Genomic DNA, 22854 nt, shown 5'->3' on the forward strand with positions numbered 1-22854 from the left:
GATGGTTCCTCGTTGACGAAATGATATGTGAAACAAAGCGCCGCCGCGTCAGCTGATTCAGGGCTGAGCGGAACGCGTTGGGAGATAAATACTCCCTGTCCGGTCATGGGTTAAAGCTTTCGGATAGGCATTTCCATATCTACAGTTAAGAGCAGCAGCGATTGTAGCCTCAATCCTTTAAAAACCTCCATTTTGTTTTCTAGAAGAATACAAAGAGATGCAAATGGTCGGACTAAAAAATGGCGGTCTGTATCTCTAGTAACGAGCAACAGTATAGATGAAGGGGGAGGGGTGGGTCAGGGTGGTCCAGGCCAGAGAAGGTGTGAGGACATGGCTAAGAAACACATCCGGGTCCCTCTCCTGCTACGTCCTAGTCTTTCTGAGTTTTACGCCCCCTCTTTGTTGCCGGGTAAGGAAATCGGGGCTTTGACCAGTTACTCGGATTCGGGCTTAGGACGACTGGACTTCTTACTGGTAAACATGCTTTGTGCGTTACGGGAGGGGTCCGGAAGCGTTAACGTTTCCGGGGCGGACTTCTTCCGAGGCCGGTCTTTCGGAACGGTCAGAAATTCTGGAGCATCGGTGGTTAGAGGCGTGGAAGGTGCGCTGGAGTGTCCGCTGTGGGAGCAGGAAGGCAGTGCAATGTCAGTGATTGATATGGCGGGTGGGAAGATCCCAATTTTCCTGTTAGTGGCTTCCTGAGTAGTCCGTTCGTACTCTCGCACTTCATCCATTGTCATGTCTGTAAAAAATAAGGAAAGAGAAGTATAAGATCCAATAACATCAGGATAAAGCCACACCTGGTCCCAGTGACATCACCATCATACGATGACATCACACTATATGGCATATATACACAGTACTGTGCTGAAGTCCATATTGTATAGTGGGATAGCTCCTCGTGGGAGTGTTCTACATCATGTGATTAGCACAAGAAGTTATTGCACCGACCACGCAGTACGAGCGGATAAATCACGGATGATAGGCGGCCATTTTCTTTTCCTGCATAGTCTTATATCGAAGTAGCTTCACCGGCTCCCACCGGCTCCTTGCAGCATTACAGTGTAGAGACCAATGATGGGACTGACCGCTGCAGAGTAGTGACAGGGCTTAGGGGCGCCACCTTTACTACGAGAAAATACGGAACGGATAAAAAGAAGGTGTGATTTGGGGTGAGACTTTACATTGCGGATTAGTTGCAGATTTTTGGTCCTGAAGATCCACATCAAGGTACAATACATGCAAATGGAGATTTTAAAACCTTATTAACACGTAACCGATTATTCTACTGAGAATTTGAGGGCATCGTATGGATTGTCAAGTGATGTTAATAATGGGGCGGGGCTGTGACAACCTCTCACACACGATATACAGGCTGGTTGTCAGTAGTAATAGATGAATAGCTGTGACTGTATATAAGATGTGTGGATCTCATGTCTGATCACAATGTCATTATATTATATATCAGTGATGTCAGTAACAGGGGGCGGGGCTGTGACAACCTCTCACACATGATATACAGGCTGGCTGTCAGTAGTAATAGATGAATAGCTGTGACTGTATATAAGATGTGTGTATCTCATGTCTGATCACAGTGTAATTATATTATATATCAGTGATGTCAGTAACAGGGGGCGGGGCTGTGACAACCTCTCACACATGATATACAGGCTGGGTGTCAGTAGTAATAGATGAATAGCTGTTACTGTATATAAGATGTGTGGATCTCATGTCTGATCACAGTGTAATTATATATCAGTGATGTCAGTAACAGGGGGCGGAGCTGTGACAACCTCTCACACATGATATACAGGCTGGTTGTCAGTAGTAATAGATGAATAGCTGTGACTGTATATAAGATGTGTGGATCTCATGTCTGATCACAGTGTAATTATATTATATATCAGTGCTGTCAGTAACAGGGGGCGGAGCTGTGACAACCTCTCACACATGATATACAGGCTGGTTGTCAGTAGTAATAGATGAATAGCTGTTACTGTATATAAGATGTGTGGATCTCATGTCTGATCACATGTAATTATATTATATATCAGTGATGTCATTAACAGGGGGCGGGGCTGTGACAACCTCTCACACATGATATACAGGCTGGTTGTCAGTAGTAATAGATGAATAGCTGTTACTGTATATAAGATGTGTGGATCTCATGTCTGATCACAATCTAATTATATTATATATCAGTGATGTCAGTAACAGGGGGCGGGGCTGTGACAACCTCTCACACATGATATACAGGCTGGTTGTCAGTAGTAATAGATGAATAGCTGTTACTGTATATAAGATGTGTGGATCTCATGTCTGATCACAGTGTAATTATATTATATATCAGTGATGTCAGTAACAGGAGGCGGAGCTGTGACAACCTCTCACACATGATATACAGGCTGGTTGTCAGTAGTAATAGATGAATAGCTGTTACTGTATATAAGATGTGTGGATCTCATGTCTGATCACAATGTAATTATATTATATATCAGTGATGTCAGTAACAGGGGGCGGAGCTGTGACAACCTCTCACACATGATATACAGGCTGGTTGTCAGTAGTAATAGATGAATAGCTGTTACTGTATATAAGATGTGTGGATCTCATGTCTGATCACAATGTAATTATATTATATATCAGTGATGTCAGTAACTGGGGGCGGGGCTGTGACAACCTCTCACACATGATATACAGGCTGGTTGTCAGTAGTAATAGATGAATAGCTGTGACTGTATATAAGATGTGTGGATCTCATGTCTGATCACATGTAATTATATTATATATCAGTGATGTCAGTAACAGGGGGCGGGGCTGTGACAACCTCTCACACATGATATACAGGCTGGTTGTCAGTAGTAATAGATGAATAGCTGTGACTGTATATAAGATGTGTGGATCTCATGTCTGATCACAGTGTAATTATATTATATATCAGTGATGTCAGTAACAGGGGGCGGAGCTGTGACAACCTCTCACACATGATACACAGGCTGGTTGTCAGTAGTAATAGATGAATAGCTGTTACTGTATATAAGATGTGTGGATCTCATGTCTGATCACAATCTAATTATACTATATATCAGTGATGTCAGTAACAGGGGGCGGGGCTGTGACAACCTCTCACACATGATATACAGGCTGGTTGTCAGTAGTAATAGATGAATAGCTGTGACTGTACATAAGATGTGTGGATCTCATGTCTGATCACATGTAATTATATTATATATCAGTGATGTCAGTAACAGGGGGCGGAGCTGTGACAACCTCTCACACATGATATACAGGCTGGTTGTCAGTAGTAATAGATGAATAGCTGTTACTGTATATAAGATGTGTGGATCTCATGTCTGATCACATGTAATTATATTATATATCAGTGATGTCAGTACCAGGGGGCGGGGCTGTGACAACCTCTCACACATGATACACAGGCTGGTTGTCAGTAGTAATAGATGAATAGCTGTTACTGTATATAAGATGTGTGGATCTCATGTCTGATCACAGTGTAATTATATTATATATCAGTGATGTCAGTAACAGGGGGCGGGGCTGTGACAACCTCTCACACATGATATACAGGCTGGTTGTCAGTAGTAATAGATGAATAGCTGTTACTGTATATAAGATGTGTGGATCTCATGTCTGATCACAATGTAATTATATTATATATCAGTGATGTCAGTAACAGGGGGCGGGGCTGTGACAACCTCTCACACATGATATACAGGCTGGTTGTCAGTAGTAATAGATGAATAGCTGTTACTGTATATAAGATGTGTGGATCTCATGTCTGATCACAATGTAATTATATTATATATCAGTGATGTCAGTAACAGGGGGCGGGGCTGTGACAACCTCTCACACATGATATACAGGCTGGTTGTCAGTAGTTATAGATGAATAGCTGTTACTGTATATAAGATGTGTGGATCTCATGTCTGATCACAATGTAATTATATTATATATCAGTGATGTCAGTAACAGGGGCGGAGCTGTGACAACCTCTCACACATGATATACAGGCTGGTTGTCAGTAGTAATAGATGAATAGCTGTGACTGTATATAAGATGTGTGGATCTCATGTCTGATCACAGTGTAATTATATTATATATCAGTGATGTCAGTAACAGGGGGCGGGGCTGTGACAACCTCTCACACATGATATACAGGCTGGTTGTCAGTAGTAATAGATGAATAGCTGTTACTGTATATAAGATGTGTGGATCTCATGTCTGATCACAGTGTAATTATATTATATATCAGTGATGTCAGTAACGGGGCGGGGCTGTGACAACCTCTCACACACGATATACAGGCTGGTTGTCAGTAGTAATAGATGAATAGCTGTTACTGTATATAAGATGTGTGGATCTCATGTCTGATCACAATGTAATTATATTATATATCAGTGATGTCAGTAACAGGGGGCGGGGCTGTGACAACCTCTGAAGTATAAGGTGTGCGTGTGTTTCTCATGTCTGATCACAATATAATATTACTGTTCAGGTAACACTGGGGTTAAACTAAGAATGATATAGGGGGGGGGACGTTTTTGTTTGTGGAGTTCCCCTTTAAATATCCTAGCCGTCCGTCTCCCCTCCACATACCCCATTAGTGAAAGGCTCTATAGAATATTATACCGGCACGTACACTTTCTTTGGCATCGCTGCCTATTTCATCCTGTGTTGGGGAGTGTTGGCTGCACACTTTTATATTCGTTTTGAATTGCATGTTTTTCTCGAAATATCGGACGTCATCCATTGTCATATCTGCAAAGAGTCCAAAATGACAGACTGTGTCATCAGATGACAGGGGGAGGGGAGCAGGAGAGTCGGTGTAGGATAGAGGGGAGGGGTCTTGAAGCGCAGACCCCGCTAGCTTTATAGAGCGCGTTTCTCATAAAGTTAGTGTAGATCAGCTCGGAAGAGGATTAGGCAGCAGTGATACAGGAGGAGCAGGATGGAGATCAGCGGCTACTAGGATATAACTGGCACGCTACAGGAGAGGTATAGGGAAAGATGGCAGCCAGGGATCTCTTAGAAAAAGATTTAAGAGATCGTGACGAAAAGAAGAAAGATCTGGAGAATTGTACTTACCTGAAAAGAAAGAAAAGACCAAACGGAAAAAGAAAAGGTAATTAACAGTTTATTCCCAGCTGAAGGCCGCCTGAACAGTCATCTCAAAGAGGGAGCTTATCAATACGCTAGGAATGAGTGACCTCATCGGTCCTAGTGAAATGCTCCTGATCTGTAAGAGTAAGGTATGTACGTGGATTGATTGGACATGCCTGGCCTGTAAGGGTAAGGTATGTACGTGGATTGATTGGGCATGCCTGGCCTCTATGGGTAAGGTATGTATGTGGATTGATTGGACATGCCTGGCCTGTAAGGGTAAGGTATGTATGTGGGTTGATTGGGCATGCCTGACCTCTATGGGTAAGGTATGTATGTGGATTGATTGGGTATGCCTGGCCTGTAAGGGTATGGTATGTACGTGGATTGATTGGGCATGCTTGGCCTCTATGGGTAAGGTATGGACGTGGATTGATTGGGCATGCCTGGCCTCTATGGGTAAGGTATGTACGTGGATTGATTGGGCATGCCTGGCCTCTATGGGTAAGGTATGCACGTGGATTGATTGGGCATGCCTGGCCTCTATGGGTAAGGTATGTACGTGGATTGATTGGGCATGCCTGGCCTCTATGGGTAAGGTATGTACGTGGATTGATTGGGCATGCCTGGCCTCTATGGGTAAGGTATGTACGTGGATTGATTGGGCATGTCTGATCTGTAAGGGTAAGGTACGTACGTACGTACGTACGTACGTACGTACGTACGTGGATTGATAGGGAATGCCTGGCCTGTAACGGTAAGGTATGTATGTGGGTTGATTGGGCATGCCTGGGCTCTATGGGTAAGGTATGTATGTGGATTGATTGGGCATGTCTTATCTGTAAGGGTAAGGCATGTATGTGGATTGAGTGGCTAACAATGTTCCGTATGGCTAAGATATATGATTGACCATGCCTGATCTGTGTGGTTGGGGTATATACATGGATTGATTAGCCTTGCTTGTTCTGTAGGGTTAGGATATATAGATGAAATTATTAGAAATGCTTGATCTGTATGGTAAAAATATATAGATGGATTGATTGGACATGCCTGATCTGTAAGGGTACGGTATGTACGTGTATTGATTGGACAGGCCTGATCTGTAAGGGTACGGTGTGTATGTGGATTGATTGGACATGCCTGATCTGTAAAGGTAATGTATGTACGTGGATTAATTGGTCATGCCTGGCCTGTAAGGGTAAGGTATGTACGTGAATTGATTGGACATGCCTGATCTGTAAAAGTAAGGTATGTATGTGGGTTGATTGCGCATGCCTGGCCGGTAAGGTATGTATGTGGATTGATTGAGGATGCCTGATCTGTAAGGGTAAGGTATGTACGTGGATTGATTGGGCATGCCTGGCCTCTATGGGTAAGGTATGTACGTGGATTGATTGGGCATGCCTGATGGGTAAGGTATGTACGTGAATTGATTGGGCATGCCTGATCTGTAAGGGTAAGGTATGTACGTGGATTGATTGGGCATGCCTGATCTGTAAGGGTAAGGTATGTACGTGAATTGATTGGACATGCCTGATCTGTAAGGGTAAGGTATATACGTGGATTGATAGGGAATGCCTGGCCTGTAACGATAAGGTATGTATGTGGGTTGATTGGGCATGCCTGGGCTCTATGGGTAAGGTATGTATGTGGATTGATTGGGCATGCCTGATCTGTAAGGGTAAGGCATGTATGTGGATTGAGTGGCTAACAATCTTCCGTATGGCTAAGATATATGATTGATTGACCATGCCTGATCTGTGTGGTTGGGGTATATACATGGATTGATTAGCCTTGCTTGTTCTGTAGGGTTAGGATATATAGATGAAATGATTAGAAATGCCTGATCTGTATGGTAAAAATATATAGATGGATTGATTGGAGATGCCTGATCTGTAAGGGTACGGTATGTACGTGTATTGATTGGACATGCCTGATCTGTAAGGGTAAGGTATGTACGTGGATTGATTGGACATGCCTGATCTGTAAGGGTACGGTGTGTATGTGGATTGATTGGACATGCCTGATCTGTAAAGGTAATGTATGTACGTGGATTAATTGGTCATGCCTGGCCTGTAAGGGTAAGGTATGTACGTGAATTGATTGGACATGCCTGATCTGTAAAAGTAAGGTATGTATGTGGGTTGATTGCGCATGCCTGGCCGGTAAGGTATGTACGTGGATTGATTGGACATGCCTGGCCCCTATGGGTAAGGTATGTACGTGAATTGATTGGGCATGCCTGGCCTCTATGGGTAAGGTATGTACGTGGATTGATTGGGCATGCCTGGCCTGTAAGGTATGTACGTGGATTGATTGGGCATGCCTGATCTGTAAGGGTAAGGTATGTACGTGAATTGATTGGACATGTCTGATCTGTAAGGGTAAGTTATGTACGTGGATTGATTGGGCATGCCTGGTCTGGAAGGGTACGGTATGTGTGTGGATTGATTGGACATGCCTGATCTGTAAGGGTACGGTATGTGTGTGGATTGATTGGACATGCCTGTAAGGGTAATGCCTGGCCTGTAAGGGTAAGGTATGTACGTGGATTGATTGAGGATGCCTGATCTGTAAGGGTAAGGTATGTACGTGGATTGAGGATGCCTGATCTGTAAGGGTAAGGTATGTACGTGGATTGATTGAGGATGCCTGATCTGTAAGGATAAGGTATGTACGTGGATTGAGGATGCCTGATCTGTAAGGGTAAGGTATGTACGTGGATTGAGGATGCCTGATCTGTAAGGGTAAGGTATGTACGTGGATTGAGGATGCCTGATCTGTAAGGGTAAGGTATGTACGTGGATTGATTGAGGATGCCTGATCTGTAAGGGTAAGGTATGTACGTGGATTGAGGATGCCTGATCTGTAAGGGTAAGGTATGTACGTGTATTGATTGGACATGCCTGATCTGTAAGGGTAAGATATGTACGTGAATTGATTGTGCATGCCTGATCTGGAAGGGTAATGTATCTAGGTGGATTGATTGGGCATGCCTGGCGTGTTTGGTTGGTCTATTGCACATAGATTGACAGGCCAAGAATGTTCTATATGGAGGTAAGACAGACAAACAGTTCTCTCCATACAGAATAGACATGACTAATCCATCCTGCAAGGAGCTCTTGTAAGGAAACCATGTGACCTGTCACCAGATAAACCTAGACATAGGATAGTTGATAAGTGAGTGTGCAGTTCATCCCCCATCCATATCCCCCGACTGCATAATAATAACAGACAGGCAGACATCGGAGCAAGTGACAAGTCGGGCTGAGGAGCTTCTGGAATGTAAAGGGTTAATAACATTTACCTGGTGATTATCAGAAAATGTCAAACAATAATTATCTTCTGTAACATGCAGAGGAGAGCCCCTTTAACTACTGCTGCAGTTCCTCCACTCACCACTAGAAGGCAGGTCTCCAGAATGACAGAACTAATGATGATTAGAACTCATTACCAGGTAATTACCTAAAAACGTCTGCATGGATCCGCCCCGACCCATGTCAATTACAACCGCAGCAAATTAGGATTTATTAATCGGATAAAGAATCCGCCGCGTTTGGGCTCGCTCAGCGCCAATTTCTTCTTCTTTCCAATGCTCTGTCAGACACATGTTCTGCAGTGATCGCAGGATCTTCTCTCCACAACAGATTTATCCTCTTATTTTTATCTCAAGTTTTTCTATAATTCTCCCAATATAACAGACGGCGGTGAGTCAGAAATCTTCCCGAAGGACAACCAGACAAATCGGGCCCCCATGTCATAAGAACAGGAATATTACACCCGATCAGTCCTGCGATTGTTTACAGGGCGTGGCTATTCTATGGTTTGTGGGGTGTGGTCTGTGGCAAGACCGTATCCATATACGTGGCGCGAGACACCGTACAGCACTAGTTTGGCTGAGCAACGTTACCAGCGGACTCAGGAGTGGACAGGGGCCACAATGGGAAACATCTAGGCCTCGTACGGGAAAATAGAGCAGGGGCCCTGACCATGTCCATGCACGTCCATTTTGTACCCTATTGCATATGTTAGGTGGGCACCTGAGGAGAGCGACCTATCGATTGTGAAATGATATGATCTATGCTCAGCCTCTCGGGCACAAGCAAACCCTGCCAATTAGGCAGACAAGGCTCCCGCCTAGGGTGGCAACTGCAGATTGATATAACTGATCCTCCTGATTGCCGATCCACCAGGTTCTTAATCTCTTCAATTTGTCCATCTATGAACCACACTGTACACTGGTCACTTACCATACCACTCGTCAACCCACGCGAAGGCCTGCCGATGTCCAATGAGCAAGATGTCCCTCACCACCTGCGCAGAAGAAGATCCGTTATTCCCGGAGCTGGGACCGTCAGCCTTCTAGTAAAACCCCACTCACCTTGTGTACAAACTGCTCCACCCGCGTCTGGAGTCCCCAGACCTCAAACTTCACGGCCACCAACTTATACGAGCACATGATGGGCTGCTGGGACTCTCTCCAGCCATCCCTGAGAAGTCCTCGTCCTGTCTTCTCCGATTTGAAGGATGTGGGGTCCTGCAACAAGAACATAATAAGAATCATAACCTGATCAATGGATTTCTACACAACATGTTATATTATATATCAGTGATGGCAGTAACAGGGGGCGGGGCTGTGACAACCTCTCAGGGGCGGGGCTGTGACAACCTCTCACACATGATATACAGGCTGGTTGTCAGTAGTAATAGATGAATAGCTGTTACTGTATATAAGATGTGTGGATCTCATGTCTGATCACAATGTAATTATATTATATATCAGTGATGTCAGTAACAGGGGGCGGGGCTGTGACAACCTCTCACACATGATGTACAGGCTGGTTGTCAGTAGTAATAGATGAATAGCTGTTACTGTATATAAGATGTGTGGATCTCATGTCTGATCACAGTGTAATTATATTATATATCAGTGATGTCAGTAACAGGGGGCGGAGCTGTGACAACCTCTCACACATGATATACAGGCTGGTGGTCAGTAGTAATAGATGAATAGCTGTGACTGTATATAAGATGTGTGGATCTCATGTCTGATCACATGTAATTATATTATATATCAGTGATGTCAGTAACAGGGGGCGGGGCTGTGACAACCTCTCACACATGATATACAGGCTGGTTGTCAGTAGTAATAGATGAATAGCTGTGACTGTATATAAGATGTGTGGATCTCATGTCTGATCACAATGTAATTATATTATATATCAGTGATGTCAGTAACAGGGGGCGGGGCTGTGACAACCTCTCACACAGGATATACAGGCTGGTTGTCAGTAGTAATAGATGAATAGCTGTGACTGTATATAAGATGTGTGGATCTCATGTCTGATCACAATGTAATTATATTATATATCAGTGATGTCAGTAACAGGGGGCGGGGCTGTGACAACCTCTCACACATGGTATACAGGCTGGTTGTCAGTAGTAATAGATGAATAGCTGTTACTGTATATAAGATGTGTGGATCTCATGTCTGATCACATGTAATTATATTATATATCAGTGATGTCAGTAACAGGGGGCGGGGCTGTGACAACCTCTCACACATGATATACAGGCTGGTTGTCAGTAGTAATAGATGAATAGCTGTTACTGTATATAAGATGTGTGGATCTCATGTCTGATCACAGTGTAATTATATTATATATCAGTGATGTCAGTAACAGGGGGCGGGGCTGTGACAACCTCTCACACATGATATACAGGCTGGTTGTCAGTAGTAATAGATGAATAGCTGTCACTTTATATAAGATGTGTGGATCTCATGTCTGATCACATGTAATTATATTATATATCAGTGATGTCAGTAACAGGGGGCGGGGCTGTGACAACCTCTCACACATGATATACAGGCTGGTTGTCAGTAACAGGGGGCGGGGCTGTGACAACCTCTCAAGACATGATATAGAGGGCAAATTTCTTATCTCAATGTTGGTCGCTCTAACTAAATAATCGACCGTTTCAGAATCTACATAAAATGTGACTGGAGTATTATGCAACGCAGCTCTGGATGTGACCGGAGTATTAGATATGATGCAGCTCTAGACGTGACTGGAGTATTAGATACGACGTAGATCTGGATGTGACTGGAGTATTAGATGACGCAGCTCTGGATGTGACTGGAGTATTAGATGACGCAGCTCTGGCTGTGACTGGAGTATTATACAACGCAGCTCTGGATGTGACCGGAGTATTAGATATGATGCAGCTCTAGACGTGACTGGAGTATTAGATACGACGTAGATCTGGATGTGACTGGAGTATTAGATGACGCAGCTCTGGATGTGACTGGAGTATTAGATGACGCAGCTCTGGCTGTGACTGGAGTAATATACAACGCAGCTCTGGATGTGACTGGAGTGTTAGATATGACGCAGCTCTGGATGTGACCGGAGTATTAGATATGATGCAGCTCTAGACGTGACTGGAGTATTAGATGACGCAGCTCCGGATGTGACTAGAGTATTAGATATGACTGGATGTTGCAGATTGTAACTTATAATGAATAATCGCTGGATCGTTGCCTTCGGACCACCAGCCTGAACCCCGACTTTAGCGCGAGACGAGAACTCTTTATTTCACCCCCCACGATGCGTTTCTTCGCACTCATTTAATCCGTTTGTCATTTGTCGCGCGGCGATTTAGAGAAATAAGACATTGTGGTGAGGTTGAGCGCCTCGTGTCCCGAGAAATAACTCCTCATTTCACCCGAGACGTAAACGCCGTTCTCATTACTTCTCTTTATGTTCTAGGAGATTGCGACCGTGGCGGGATGGGGGAGGGGAGGAGGACTCAGAAGGTCTGGTACAATGAAAACTTCGCCGAGTTACAACAGGTAAATTATCGTCTCCGAGGTGGAGAATGGCGCGTTCCACGTGAACCTCCGGCACGCACAATGACTGTCAGCAGGTCCTTTCTTTGCGGAACGCGTTTTATCAGGACCGAGGCGAGAACGGCTTGTGTCAATCTATTTTCTTGGAGGGGGGGGGGGGGTCACCTCTAAAACGTAATTGACATTTCACGTGTTCAGTAACCGTATTTAGCCGACGCTCTCCTGTTTACTCTTAAAGGGGACATGTCGTCAATAGATATTGTATAAGAGCAGCTCTCCACGTATAGCAGCAGCCGCCATCTTTCTTTTTACACTACTACGACATCCCCCTCGTTTACATCCATGTTCTGCTCCAGCGTCCGCCGCGCCGTCACCATCCCGTGTGAGATCAGATTGACGGGCGCAGTCGGCTGAGTGCCCTGCAGCGTTATAATGGCCCCCCGGTCCCCCGACGCTGTGTAATGTGGCGGACGCAGGTGAGCGCGGCAGATGGAGCCACCTGGATGAGCTCAGTCAGCGTTTACAATGAACATAACGCAATTACCCGTGCGGCGAGGCGTGACCACGTTACATAACACGTATGTGCGCCTCACACCTGGGGACATCACCCCCACCCCCACACTGAGGTCGTCGTTAACCCTTCCCGTCTTTATGGACTCTCTGTGCCGTTTCTTAGTTATAGCCGTTCCCGGGAAAGCTGGGTGAAAACCAATATGGTCGCCATTACTGCAGAGGATGCCACCCAGCTTACCTATGGTACATCCTAATTTACTGCAGAACTCGCCACTCAGGGCTCTGGGAAAGCTGGGTGACCATCCTCAATGGTATTTAGGCGCTGCCGTCGGATTTCACCGGTTACGATACAATTAATTCCCATTATGCGGCGCGGTTCCAGGCGCCATGCGTATACACAGCACCGTCCCTCCGCTGGTGACATCACTACTCACCTAATATAAGAATATATTTTACAGGGGGCACTCACCTCCGACTCCTTATAATATCTCTCCGGGACCTCGTCACACGCGATGTCGATAAAGCAAACCTCCCGCTCCAGGTCCTTCAGCTCATTGTGAAATATCTGCAGAAAAAAGAACGCAATGAATGACCACAAGCCGGAAGAAACCGCCATGTCCGACGAGACGACGGCGAGCACGTAAATAAAGCGGATTTACCATCAACCAATGAGAATCCAGCTCTCTGGGAGGTTGAGAAATGTAAGGAGAAACCTGATTGGTCAGATGGGAAATCTCTCCACTATTTTTTTTTCTCCAGTGGTTCTCCGGTTTCTTCCTCAGAGGAGGTGTGGCCTTCTTGCCTACAGCAACCAATCAAAGTTCAGCTTTTATTTTCTGAGCTGCAATGAGTAATGAACCGTGCATTTTGATTGGTTGCTATAGGCAGCTGCTTCACTCTTACGTTTCATTGGTGTTCAAGTATCCAAACTGAGTCAAAAAGGGTGTGGCGTTGTTACCCATAAAAAGTTCACTCGGATTGGTTGTTATTTTTCAGGGCATTCCATGAAATAATTGGTTGCTATGGGCAATGGCACTTTTAGGATGACTTGGAAATACTGGAATCCGAGCCCCCAGCCAGAACCCTTTATCCAATTTGATTGCACCCACTGTCCAGTAATCCAGAACGTTTGATAATGCGGCACCTTCATAGGAATTCATGGGACTGTGAGGAGCTATTCCCACTGCTGTACTTCCTGCACTCACCACTAGATGGCAGGACAGTAATACATTTATTCTAGTGTTTACAGCCATGGCAGCTCCTATGCATTTGCAGAAAACGGAGATGTTGTTCCTGCGATTATCTATCTAGGGGGTTAACAGCTGCACATTGCGTCGTCATGGAGTCATGAATTTAAGAGAAGAAATACAAATGCTGTGGGAAGTGCAAAATACATAACAGCCCCTGAGGCAACATGTGAGGGCCCGGATTATATTCCTCCATGATGATCTATAGCGACAGATGTTGATACTCACACCGTCGTTACACCCCTTATTGTCCTCATACTTCGTCTCTATGTGTATGGAGAATTTCGGAAGGAATGAACACTGAAAAAAAAAACAAAACAGAAAAAAAAATATTCACCAGAGAGTAATCCTAATCCTGCTCCATGTGGTGCAATATGGCGGCAGAGAAGCTATAGCGCTCCGAATCTCAATGTCTGATGATGGTTATGATAAACCTAGACGCTCCCGTACCCTGCGATCCAGCAATGAAAGAGTTAAATAGCTATTCCATTTAGCTCTTTTGAAAAGCTGTGGGATCCCTCTCCCCAAGAAATGACATTTTTAACACTGTAATTTCCAGATTGCTCAGGACAGTGCGTGTGTGTGTGTATAAGAGGTTTAAAGATGGTGCAGCGCAGGACATTATACAGCCGTCTGGTCATATTTAGGATCAGTCACATGAGACTGGGTCTGATTATTACATCACTAGACTGTCGGCTCCTCTGGGGCAGGGTCTGATTATTACATCACTAGACTGTCAGCTCCTCTGGGGCAGGGTCAGATTATTACATCACTAGATTGTCAGCTCCTCTGGGGCAGGGTCTGATTATTACATCACTAGACGGTCAGCTCCTCTGGGGCAGGGACTGATTATTACATCTCTAGACTCTCGGCTGCTCTGGGGCAGGGACTGATTATTACATCACTAGACTGTCAGCTCCTCTGGGGCTGGGTCTGATTATTACATCACTAGACTGTCGGCTACTCTGGGGCAGGGTCTGATTATTACATCACTAGACGGTCAGCTCCTCTGGGGCAGGGACTGATTATTACATCACTAGACTCTCGGCTGCTCTGGGGCAGGGACTGATTATTACATCACTAGACTGTCAGCTGCTCTGGGGCAGGGTCTGATTATTACATCACTAGACTGTCAGCTGCTCTGGGGCAGGGTCTGATTATTACATCACTAGCCGGTCGGCTCCTCTGGGGCAGGGACTGATTATTACATCACTAGACTGTCAGCTGCTCTGGGGCAGGGTCTGATTATTACATCACTAGCCGGTCGGCTCCTCTGGGGCAGGGTCTGATTATTACATCACTAGACTGTCAGCTCTTATGGGGCAGGGTATGATTATTACATCACTAGCCGGTCGGCTCCTCTGGGGCAGGGTCTGATTATTACATCACTAGATTGTCAGCTCCTCTGGGGCAGGGTCTGATTATTACATCACTAGACTGTCAGCTCCTCTGGGGCAGGGTCAGATTATTACATCACTAGACTGTCAGCTCCTCTGGGGCAGGGTCTGATTATTACATCACTAGACGGTCAGCTCCTCTGGGGCAGGGTCTGATTATTACATCACTAGACGGTCAGCTCCTCTGGGGCAGGGTCTGATTATTACATCACTAGACTGTCAGCTGCTCTGGGGCAGGGTCTGATTATTACATCACTAGACTGTCAGCTGCTCTGGGGCAGGGTCTGATTATTACATCACTAGATTGTCAGCTGCTCTGGGGCAGGGTCTGATTATTACATCACTAGACGGTCAGCTCCTCTGGGGCAGGGTCTGATTATTACATCACTAGCCGGTCAGCTCCTCTGGGGCAAGGTCTGATTATTATATCACTAGATTGTCAGCTGCTCTGGGGCAGGGTCAGATTATTACATCACTAGACTGTCGGCTCCTCTGGGGCAGGGTCTGATTATTACATCACTAGACTGTCAGCTCTTATGGGGCAGGGTCAGATTATTACATCACTAGATTGTCAGCTCCTCTGGGGCAGGGACTGATTATTACATCACTAGACTGTCGGCTGCTCTGGGGCAGGGTCTGATTATTACATCACTAGACTGTCGGCTCCTCTGGGGCAGGGTCTGATTATTACATCACTAGCCGGTCGGCTCCTCTGGGGCAGGGTCTGATTATTACATCACTAGACTGTCAGCTCTTATGGGGCAGGGTCAGATTATTACATCACTAGACTGTCGGCTCCTCTGGGGCAGGGTCTGATTATTACATCACTAGACTGTCAGCTCTTATGGGGCAGGGTCAGATTATTACATCACTAGATTGTCCGCTCCTCTGGGGCAGGGACTGATTATTACATCACTAGACTGTCAGCTGCTCTGGGGCAGGGTCTGATTATTACATCACTAGACTGTCGGCTGCTCTGGGGCAGGGTCTGATTATTACATCACTAGACTGTCGGCTCCTCTGGGGCAGGGTCTGATTATTACATCACTAGACTGTCAGCTGCTCTGGGGCAGGGTCTGATTATTACATCACTAGACTGTCGGCTCCTCTGGGGCAGGGACTGATTATTACATCACTAGACTGTCAGCTGCTCTGGGGCAGGGTCTGATTATTACATCACTAGACTGTCAGCTCCTCTGGGGCAGGGACTGATTATTACATCACTAGACGGTCAGCTCTTCTGGGGCTGGGTCTGATTATTACATCACTAGACTGTCAGCTCCTCTGGGGCTGGGTCTGATTATTACATCACTAGCCGGTCGGCTCCTCTGGGGCAGGGTCTGATTATTACATCACTAGGCTGTCGGCTCCTCTGGGGCAGGGACTGATTATTACATCACTAGACTGTCGGCTCCTCTGGGGCAGGGTCTGATTATTACATCACTAGACTGTCGGCTCCTCTGGGGCAGGGTCTGATTATTATATCACTAGCCGGTCGGCTCGTCTGGGGCAGGGTCTGATTATTACATCACTAGACTGTCAGCTCCTCTGGGGCAGGGACTGATTATTACATCACTAGACTGTCGGCTCCTCTGGGGCAGGGTCTGATTATTACATCACTAGACTGTCAGCTCCTCTGGGGCAGGGACTGATTATTACATCACTAGACTGTCGGCTCCTCTGGGGCAGGATCTGATTATTACATCACTAGCCGGTCGGCTCCTCTGGGGCAGGGTCTGATTATTACATCACTAGACTGTCAGCTCCTCTGGGGCAGGGACTGATTATTACATCACTAGACTGTCGGCTCCTCTGGGGCAGGGTCTGATTATTACATCACTAGACTGTCGGCTCCTCTGGGGCAGGGTCTGATTATTACATCACTAGACTGTCGGCTCCTCTGGGGCAGGGTCTGATTATTACATCACTAGACTGTCGGCTCCTCTGGGGCAGGGTCTGATTATTACATCACTAGACTGTCGGCTCCTCTGGGGCAGGGTCTGATTATTACATCACTAGACTGTCGGCTCCTCTGGGGCAGGGTCTGATTATTACATCACTAGACTGTCAGCTCCTCTGGGGCAGGGACTGATTATTACATCACTAGACGGTCAGCTCTTCTGGGGCTGGGTCTGATTATTACATCACTAGACTGTCGGCTACTCTGGGGCAGGGTCTGATTATTACATCACTAGACGGTCAGCTGCTCTGGGGCAGGGTCTGATTATTACATCACTAGCCGGTCGGCTCCTCTGGGGCAGGGTCTGATTATTACATCACTAGACTGTCAGCTCTTATGGGGCAGGGTCAGATTATTACATCACTAGACTGTCGGCTCCTCTGGGGCAGGGTCTGATTATTACATCACTAGACTGTCAGCTCTTATGGGGCAGGGTCAGATTATTACATCACTAGATTGTCCGCTCCTCTGGGGCAGGGACTGATTATTACATCACTAGACTGTCAGCTGCTCTGGGGCAGGGTCTGATTATTACATCACTAGACTGTCGGCTGCTCTGGGGCAGGGTCTGATTATTACATCACTAGACTGTCGGCTCCTCTGGGGCAGGGTCTGATTATTACATCACTAGACTGTCAGCTGCTCTGGGGCAGGGTCTGATTATTACATCACTAGACTGTCGGCTGCTCTGGGGCAGGGTCTGATTATTACATCACTAGACTGTCGGCTCCTCTGGGGCAGGGACTGATTATTACATCACTAGACTGTCAGCTGCTCTGGGGCAGGGTCTGATTATTACATCACTAGACTGTCAGCTCCTCTGGGGCAGGGACTGATTATTACATCACTAGACGGTCAGCTCTTCTGGGGCTGGGTCTGATTATTACATCACTAGACTGTCAGCTCCTCTGGGGCTGGGTCTGATTATTACATCACTAGCCGGTCGGCTCCTCTGGGGCAGGGTCTGATTATTACATCACTAGGCTGTCGGCTCCTCTGGGGCAGGGACTGATTATTACATCACTAGACTGTCGGCTCCTCTGGGGCAGGGTCTGATTATTACATCACTAGACTGTCAGCTCCTCTGGGGCAGGGACTGATTATTACATCACTAGACTGTCGGCTCCTCTGGGGCAGGGTCTGATTATTACATCACTAGACTGTCAGCTCCTCTGGGGCAGGGACTGATTATTACATCACTAGACTGTCGGCTCCTCTGGGGCAGGGACTGATTATTACATCACTAGACGGTCAGCTCTTCTGGGGCTGGGTCTGATTATTACATCACTAGACTGTCAGCTCCTCTGGGGCTGGGTCTGATTATTACATCACTAGACTGTCGGCTCCTCTGGGGCAGGATCTGATTATTACATCACTAGCCGGTCGGCTCCTCTGGGGCAGGGTCTGATTATTACATCACTAGACTGTCAGCTCCTCTGGGGCAGGGACTGATTATTACATCACTAGACTGTCAGCTCCTCTGGGGCAGGGACTGATTATTACATCACTAGACTGTCGGCTCCTCTGGGGCAGGGTCTGATTATTACATCACTAGACTGTCGGCTCCTCTGGGGCAGGGTCTGATTATTACATCACTAGACTGTCGGCTCCTCTGGGGCAGGGTCTGATTATTACATCACTAGACTGTCAGCTCCTCTGGGGCAGGGACTGATTATTACATCACTAGACGGTCAGCTCTTCTGGGGCTGGGTCTGATTATTACATCACTAGACTGTCAGCTCCTCTGGGGCAGGGTCTGATTATTACATCACTAGACTGTCGGCTCCTCTGGGGCAGGGTCTGATTATTACATCACTAGACTGTCGGCTCCTCTGGGGCAGGGTCTGATTATTACATCACTAGACTGTCAGCTCCTCTGGGGCAGGGACTGATTATTACATCACTAGACGGTCAGCTCTTCTGGGGCAGGGTCTGATTATTACATCACTAGGCTGTCAGCTCCTCTGGGGCAGGGACTGATTATTACATCACTAGACTGTCGGCTCCTCTGGGGCAGGGTCTGATTATTACATCACTAGACTGTCGGCTCCTCTGGGGCAGGGACTGATTATTACATCACTAGACGGTCAGCTCTTCTGGGGCTGGGTCTGATTATTACATCACTAGACTGTCAGCTCCTCTGGGGCTGGGTCTGATTATTACATCACTAGACTGTCGGCTCCTCTGGGGCAGGATCTGATTATTACATCACTAGCCGGTCGGCTCCTCTGGGGCAGGGTCTGATTATTACATCACTAGACTGTCAGCTCCTCTGGGGCAGGGACTGATTATTACATCACTAGACTGTCGGCTCCTCTGGGGCAGGGTCTGATTATTACATCACTAGACTGTCGGCTCCTCTGGGGCAGGGTCTGATTATTACATCACTAGACTGTCGGCTCCTCTGGGGCAGGGTCTGATTATTACATCACTAGACTGTCGGCTCCTCTGGGGCAGGGTCTGATTATTACATCACTAGACTGTCGGCTCCTCTGGGGCAGGGTCTGATTATTACATCACTAGACTGTCGGCTCCTCTGGGGCAGGGTCTGATTATTACATCACTAGACTGTCAGCTCCTCTGGGGCAGGGACTGATTATTACATCACTAGACGGTCAGCTCTTCTGGGGCTGGGTCTGATTATTACATCACTAGACTGTCAGCTCCTCTGGGGCAGGGTCTGATTATTACATCACTAGACTGTCGGCTCCTCTGGGGCAGGGTCTGATTATTACATCACTAGACTGTCGGCTCCTCTGGGGCAGGGTCTGATTATTACATCACTAGGCTGTCGGCTCCTCTGGGGCAGGGACTGATTATTACATCACTAGACTGTCGGCTCCTCTGGGGCAGGGTCTGATTATTACATCACTAGACTGTCGGCTCCTCTGGGGCAGGGTCTGATTATTATTTCACTAGCCGGTCGGCTCGTCTGGGGCAGGGTCTGATTATTACATCACTAGACTGTCAGCTCCTCTGGGGCAGGGACTGATTATTACATCACTAGACTGTCGGCTCCTCTGGGGCAGGGTCTGATTATTACATCACTAGACTGTCGGCTCCTCTGGGGCAGGGTCTGATTATTACATCACTAGACTGTCAGCTCCTCTGGGGCAGGGACTGATTATTACATCACTAGACGGTCAGCTCTTCTGGGGCTGGGTCTGATTATTACATCACTAGACTGTCAGCTCCTCTGGGGCAGGGTCTGATTATTACATCACTAGACTGTCGGCTCCTCTGGGGCAGGGTCTGATTATTACATCACTAGACTGTCGGCTCCTCTGGGGCAGGGTCTGATTATTACATCACTAGACTGTCGGCTCCTCTGGGGCAGGGACTGATTATTACATCACTAGACGGTCAGCTCTTCTGGGGCAGGGTCTGATTATTACATCACTAGGCTGTCAGCTCCTCTGGGGCAGGGACTGATTATTACATCACTAGACTGTCGGCTCCTCTGGGGCAGGGTCTGATTATTACATCACTAGACTGTCGGCTCCTCTGGGGCAGGGTCTGATTATTACATCACTAGCCGGTCGGCTCGTCTGGGGCAGGGTCTGATTATTACATCACTAGACTGTCAGCTCCTCTGGGGCAGGGACTGATTATTACATCACTAGACTGTCGGCTCCTCTGGGGCAGGGTCTGATTATTACATCACTAGACTGTCAGCTCCTCTGGGGCAGGGACTGATTATTACATCACTAGACTGTCGGCTCCTCTGGGGCAGGGACTGATTATTACATCACTAGACGGTCAGCTCTTCTGGGGCTGGGTCTGATTATTACATCACTAGACGGTCAGCTCTTCTGGGGCTGGGTCTGATTATTACATCACTAGACTGTCGGCTCCTCTGGGGCAGGGTCTGATTATTACATCACTAGACTGTCGGCTCCTCTGGGGCAGGGTCTGATTATTACATCACTAGACTGTCGGCTCCTCTGGGGCAAGGTCTGATTATTACATCACTAGACTGTCAGCTCCTCTGGGGCAGGGACTGATTATTACATCACTAGACGGTCAGCTCTTCTGGGGCTGGGTCTGATTATTACATCACTAGACTGTCAGCTCCTCTGGGGCAGGGTCTGATTATTACATCACTAGACTGTCAGCTCCTCTGGGGCAGGGTCTGATTATTACATCACTAGACTGTCGGCTCCTCTGGGGCAGGGTCTGATTATTACATCACTAGACTGTCAGCTCCTCTGGGGCAGGGTCTGATTATTACATCACTAGACTGTCAGCTCCTCTGGGGCAGGGTCTGATTATTACATCACTAGACTGTCAGCTCCTCTGGGGCAGGGTCTGATTATTACATCACTAGACTGTCAGCTCCTCTGGGGCAGGGTCTGATTATTACATCACTAGACTGTCAGCTCCTCTGGGGCAGGGTCTGATTATTACATCACTAGACTGTCAGCTCCTCTGGGGCAGGGTCTGATTATTACATCACTAGACTGTCAGCTCCTCTGGGGCAGGGTCTGATTATTACATCACTAGACTGTCAGCTCCTCTGGGGCAGGGTCTGATTATTACATCACTAGACGGTCGGCTCCTCTGGGGCAGGGTCTGATTATTACATCACTAGACGGTCAGCTCCTCTGGGGCAGGGTCTGATTATTACATCACTAGACGGTCAGCTCTTCTGGGGCAGGGTCTGATTATTACATCACTAGACTGTCGGCTCCTCTGGGGCAGGGTCTGATTATTACATCACTAGATTGTCAGGTCCTGAAAGCAGAATACAGGAGCCGTTTAGAGTCATATGACACTGGTGACATCACTGCTAGTCAATTATATGTTATAATTCACAGCAGTGATTTTTGTAAAAGAATTAAGCGACCACATTGGACGAGGTTGGTCAATTATGCCAACATTGGGAACAATTCTCACGTCCGGGGGCGATGAAATGAGACGTTCCAACCGCCATTAAACAATCTAATTGCTCAATTCAGTAATTATTTGGCTCTGTGGTCGCCAACGTTGTGATATTTAGCCAAAATATCGTTTTCTCGCTTCACGTTGCAGTTGAAGGATCACAAAAAGATGTATTTTTAGGTCTTTGAAAGACGTCATAGCTCAAGATGTAAGAAGTATTACCCCCCCCTCCCCCCCCGCTGCTAGGCAACAAGCTTCACATATCTTATTTACATGGTTCCCTTGTTGGGTAAGACTTTACAGAGCGTCTCCCCCTAAAATGACAAACGCCCCTCATCAATTCTATTCAGCTGAGTCAAAACCAGAATGGCCGCCACCCAACTTTCCTATAGCCCCGTACAGTGATATTTCTGCATAATAAGACAGATCTGTCATAGAATAGTCTGGGAAAGCTGGGTGACCGCCACTATGAAGGCTGGAATGGCAGCCATATTGGTGGTCACACAGTTTTTAACACTGTAAAATCATTATGAGCCGCCCCCTTCATTTGCAGGCCTTTGCTGAAATCATGGAAGCCACACGAGGGCGCCCTTTTGATCCCTGATTTTAGAGAAGAGAGGCTGCAATTGGGAGAGCCCTGGGGCCCCATTACCTCTAGACCCACAACAGTGGCCCTGTGTCCGGTACAGCAATAGCCAAAGTGACCAGCGGTTCAGGCAACAGATCCATCCCCCCCTCTAGTCCAAAAGAATGATCAGCCTGATATTCCCTTTTTTGTGGAGTTCCCCTTTAAGTGGGCAGAATACAGGCTGCTTATCCATGTGGTCTTCAATGTTAAAGGGACATTGGCTATTAAAGGAGCAGTCGGCTATGCTAGAACGTTTTATA

The 22854-nt window shown here is 46.9% G+C and overlaps 1 protein-coding gene across 1 annotated transcript in view; it reads right to left on the reverse strand.

Moving 5' to 3' along the window:
• Positions 1-658: 658 nt before the first annotated feature.
• Positions 659-22854, reverse strand: part of PITPNC1 (phosphatidylinositol transfer protein cytoplasmic 1) — a 109854-nt gene continuing 87658 nt past the window's right edge. The window contains exons 5-10 of the mRNA XM_075845917.1: positions 13957-14028; positions 12951-13046; positions 9500-9655; positions 9369-9432; positions 4658-4776; positions 659-742 (exon numbers count right to left, since the gene is read on the reverse strand). Coding sequence (XP_075702032.1) covers positions 737-742; positions 4658-4776; positions 9369-9432; positions 9500-9655; positions 12951-13046; positions 13957-14028 — 513 coding nt within the window. The 3' untranslated portion in view covers positions 659-736. The remainder of the gene's footprint in view (positions 743-4657; positions 4777-9368; positions 9433-9499; positions 9656-12950; positions 13047-13956; positions 14029-22854) is intronic.

Source organism: Rhinoderma darwinii, chromosome 13 (genome assembly GCF_050947455.1).
Source record: "Rhinoderma darwinii isolate aRhiDar2 chromosome 13, aRhiDar2.hap1, whole genome shotgun sequence".
In the NCBI taxonomy this organism is placed as follows: Eukaryota; Metazoa; Chordata; class Amphibia; order Anura; family Rhinodermatidae; genus Rhinoderma; species Rhinoderma darwinii.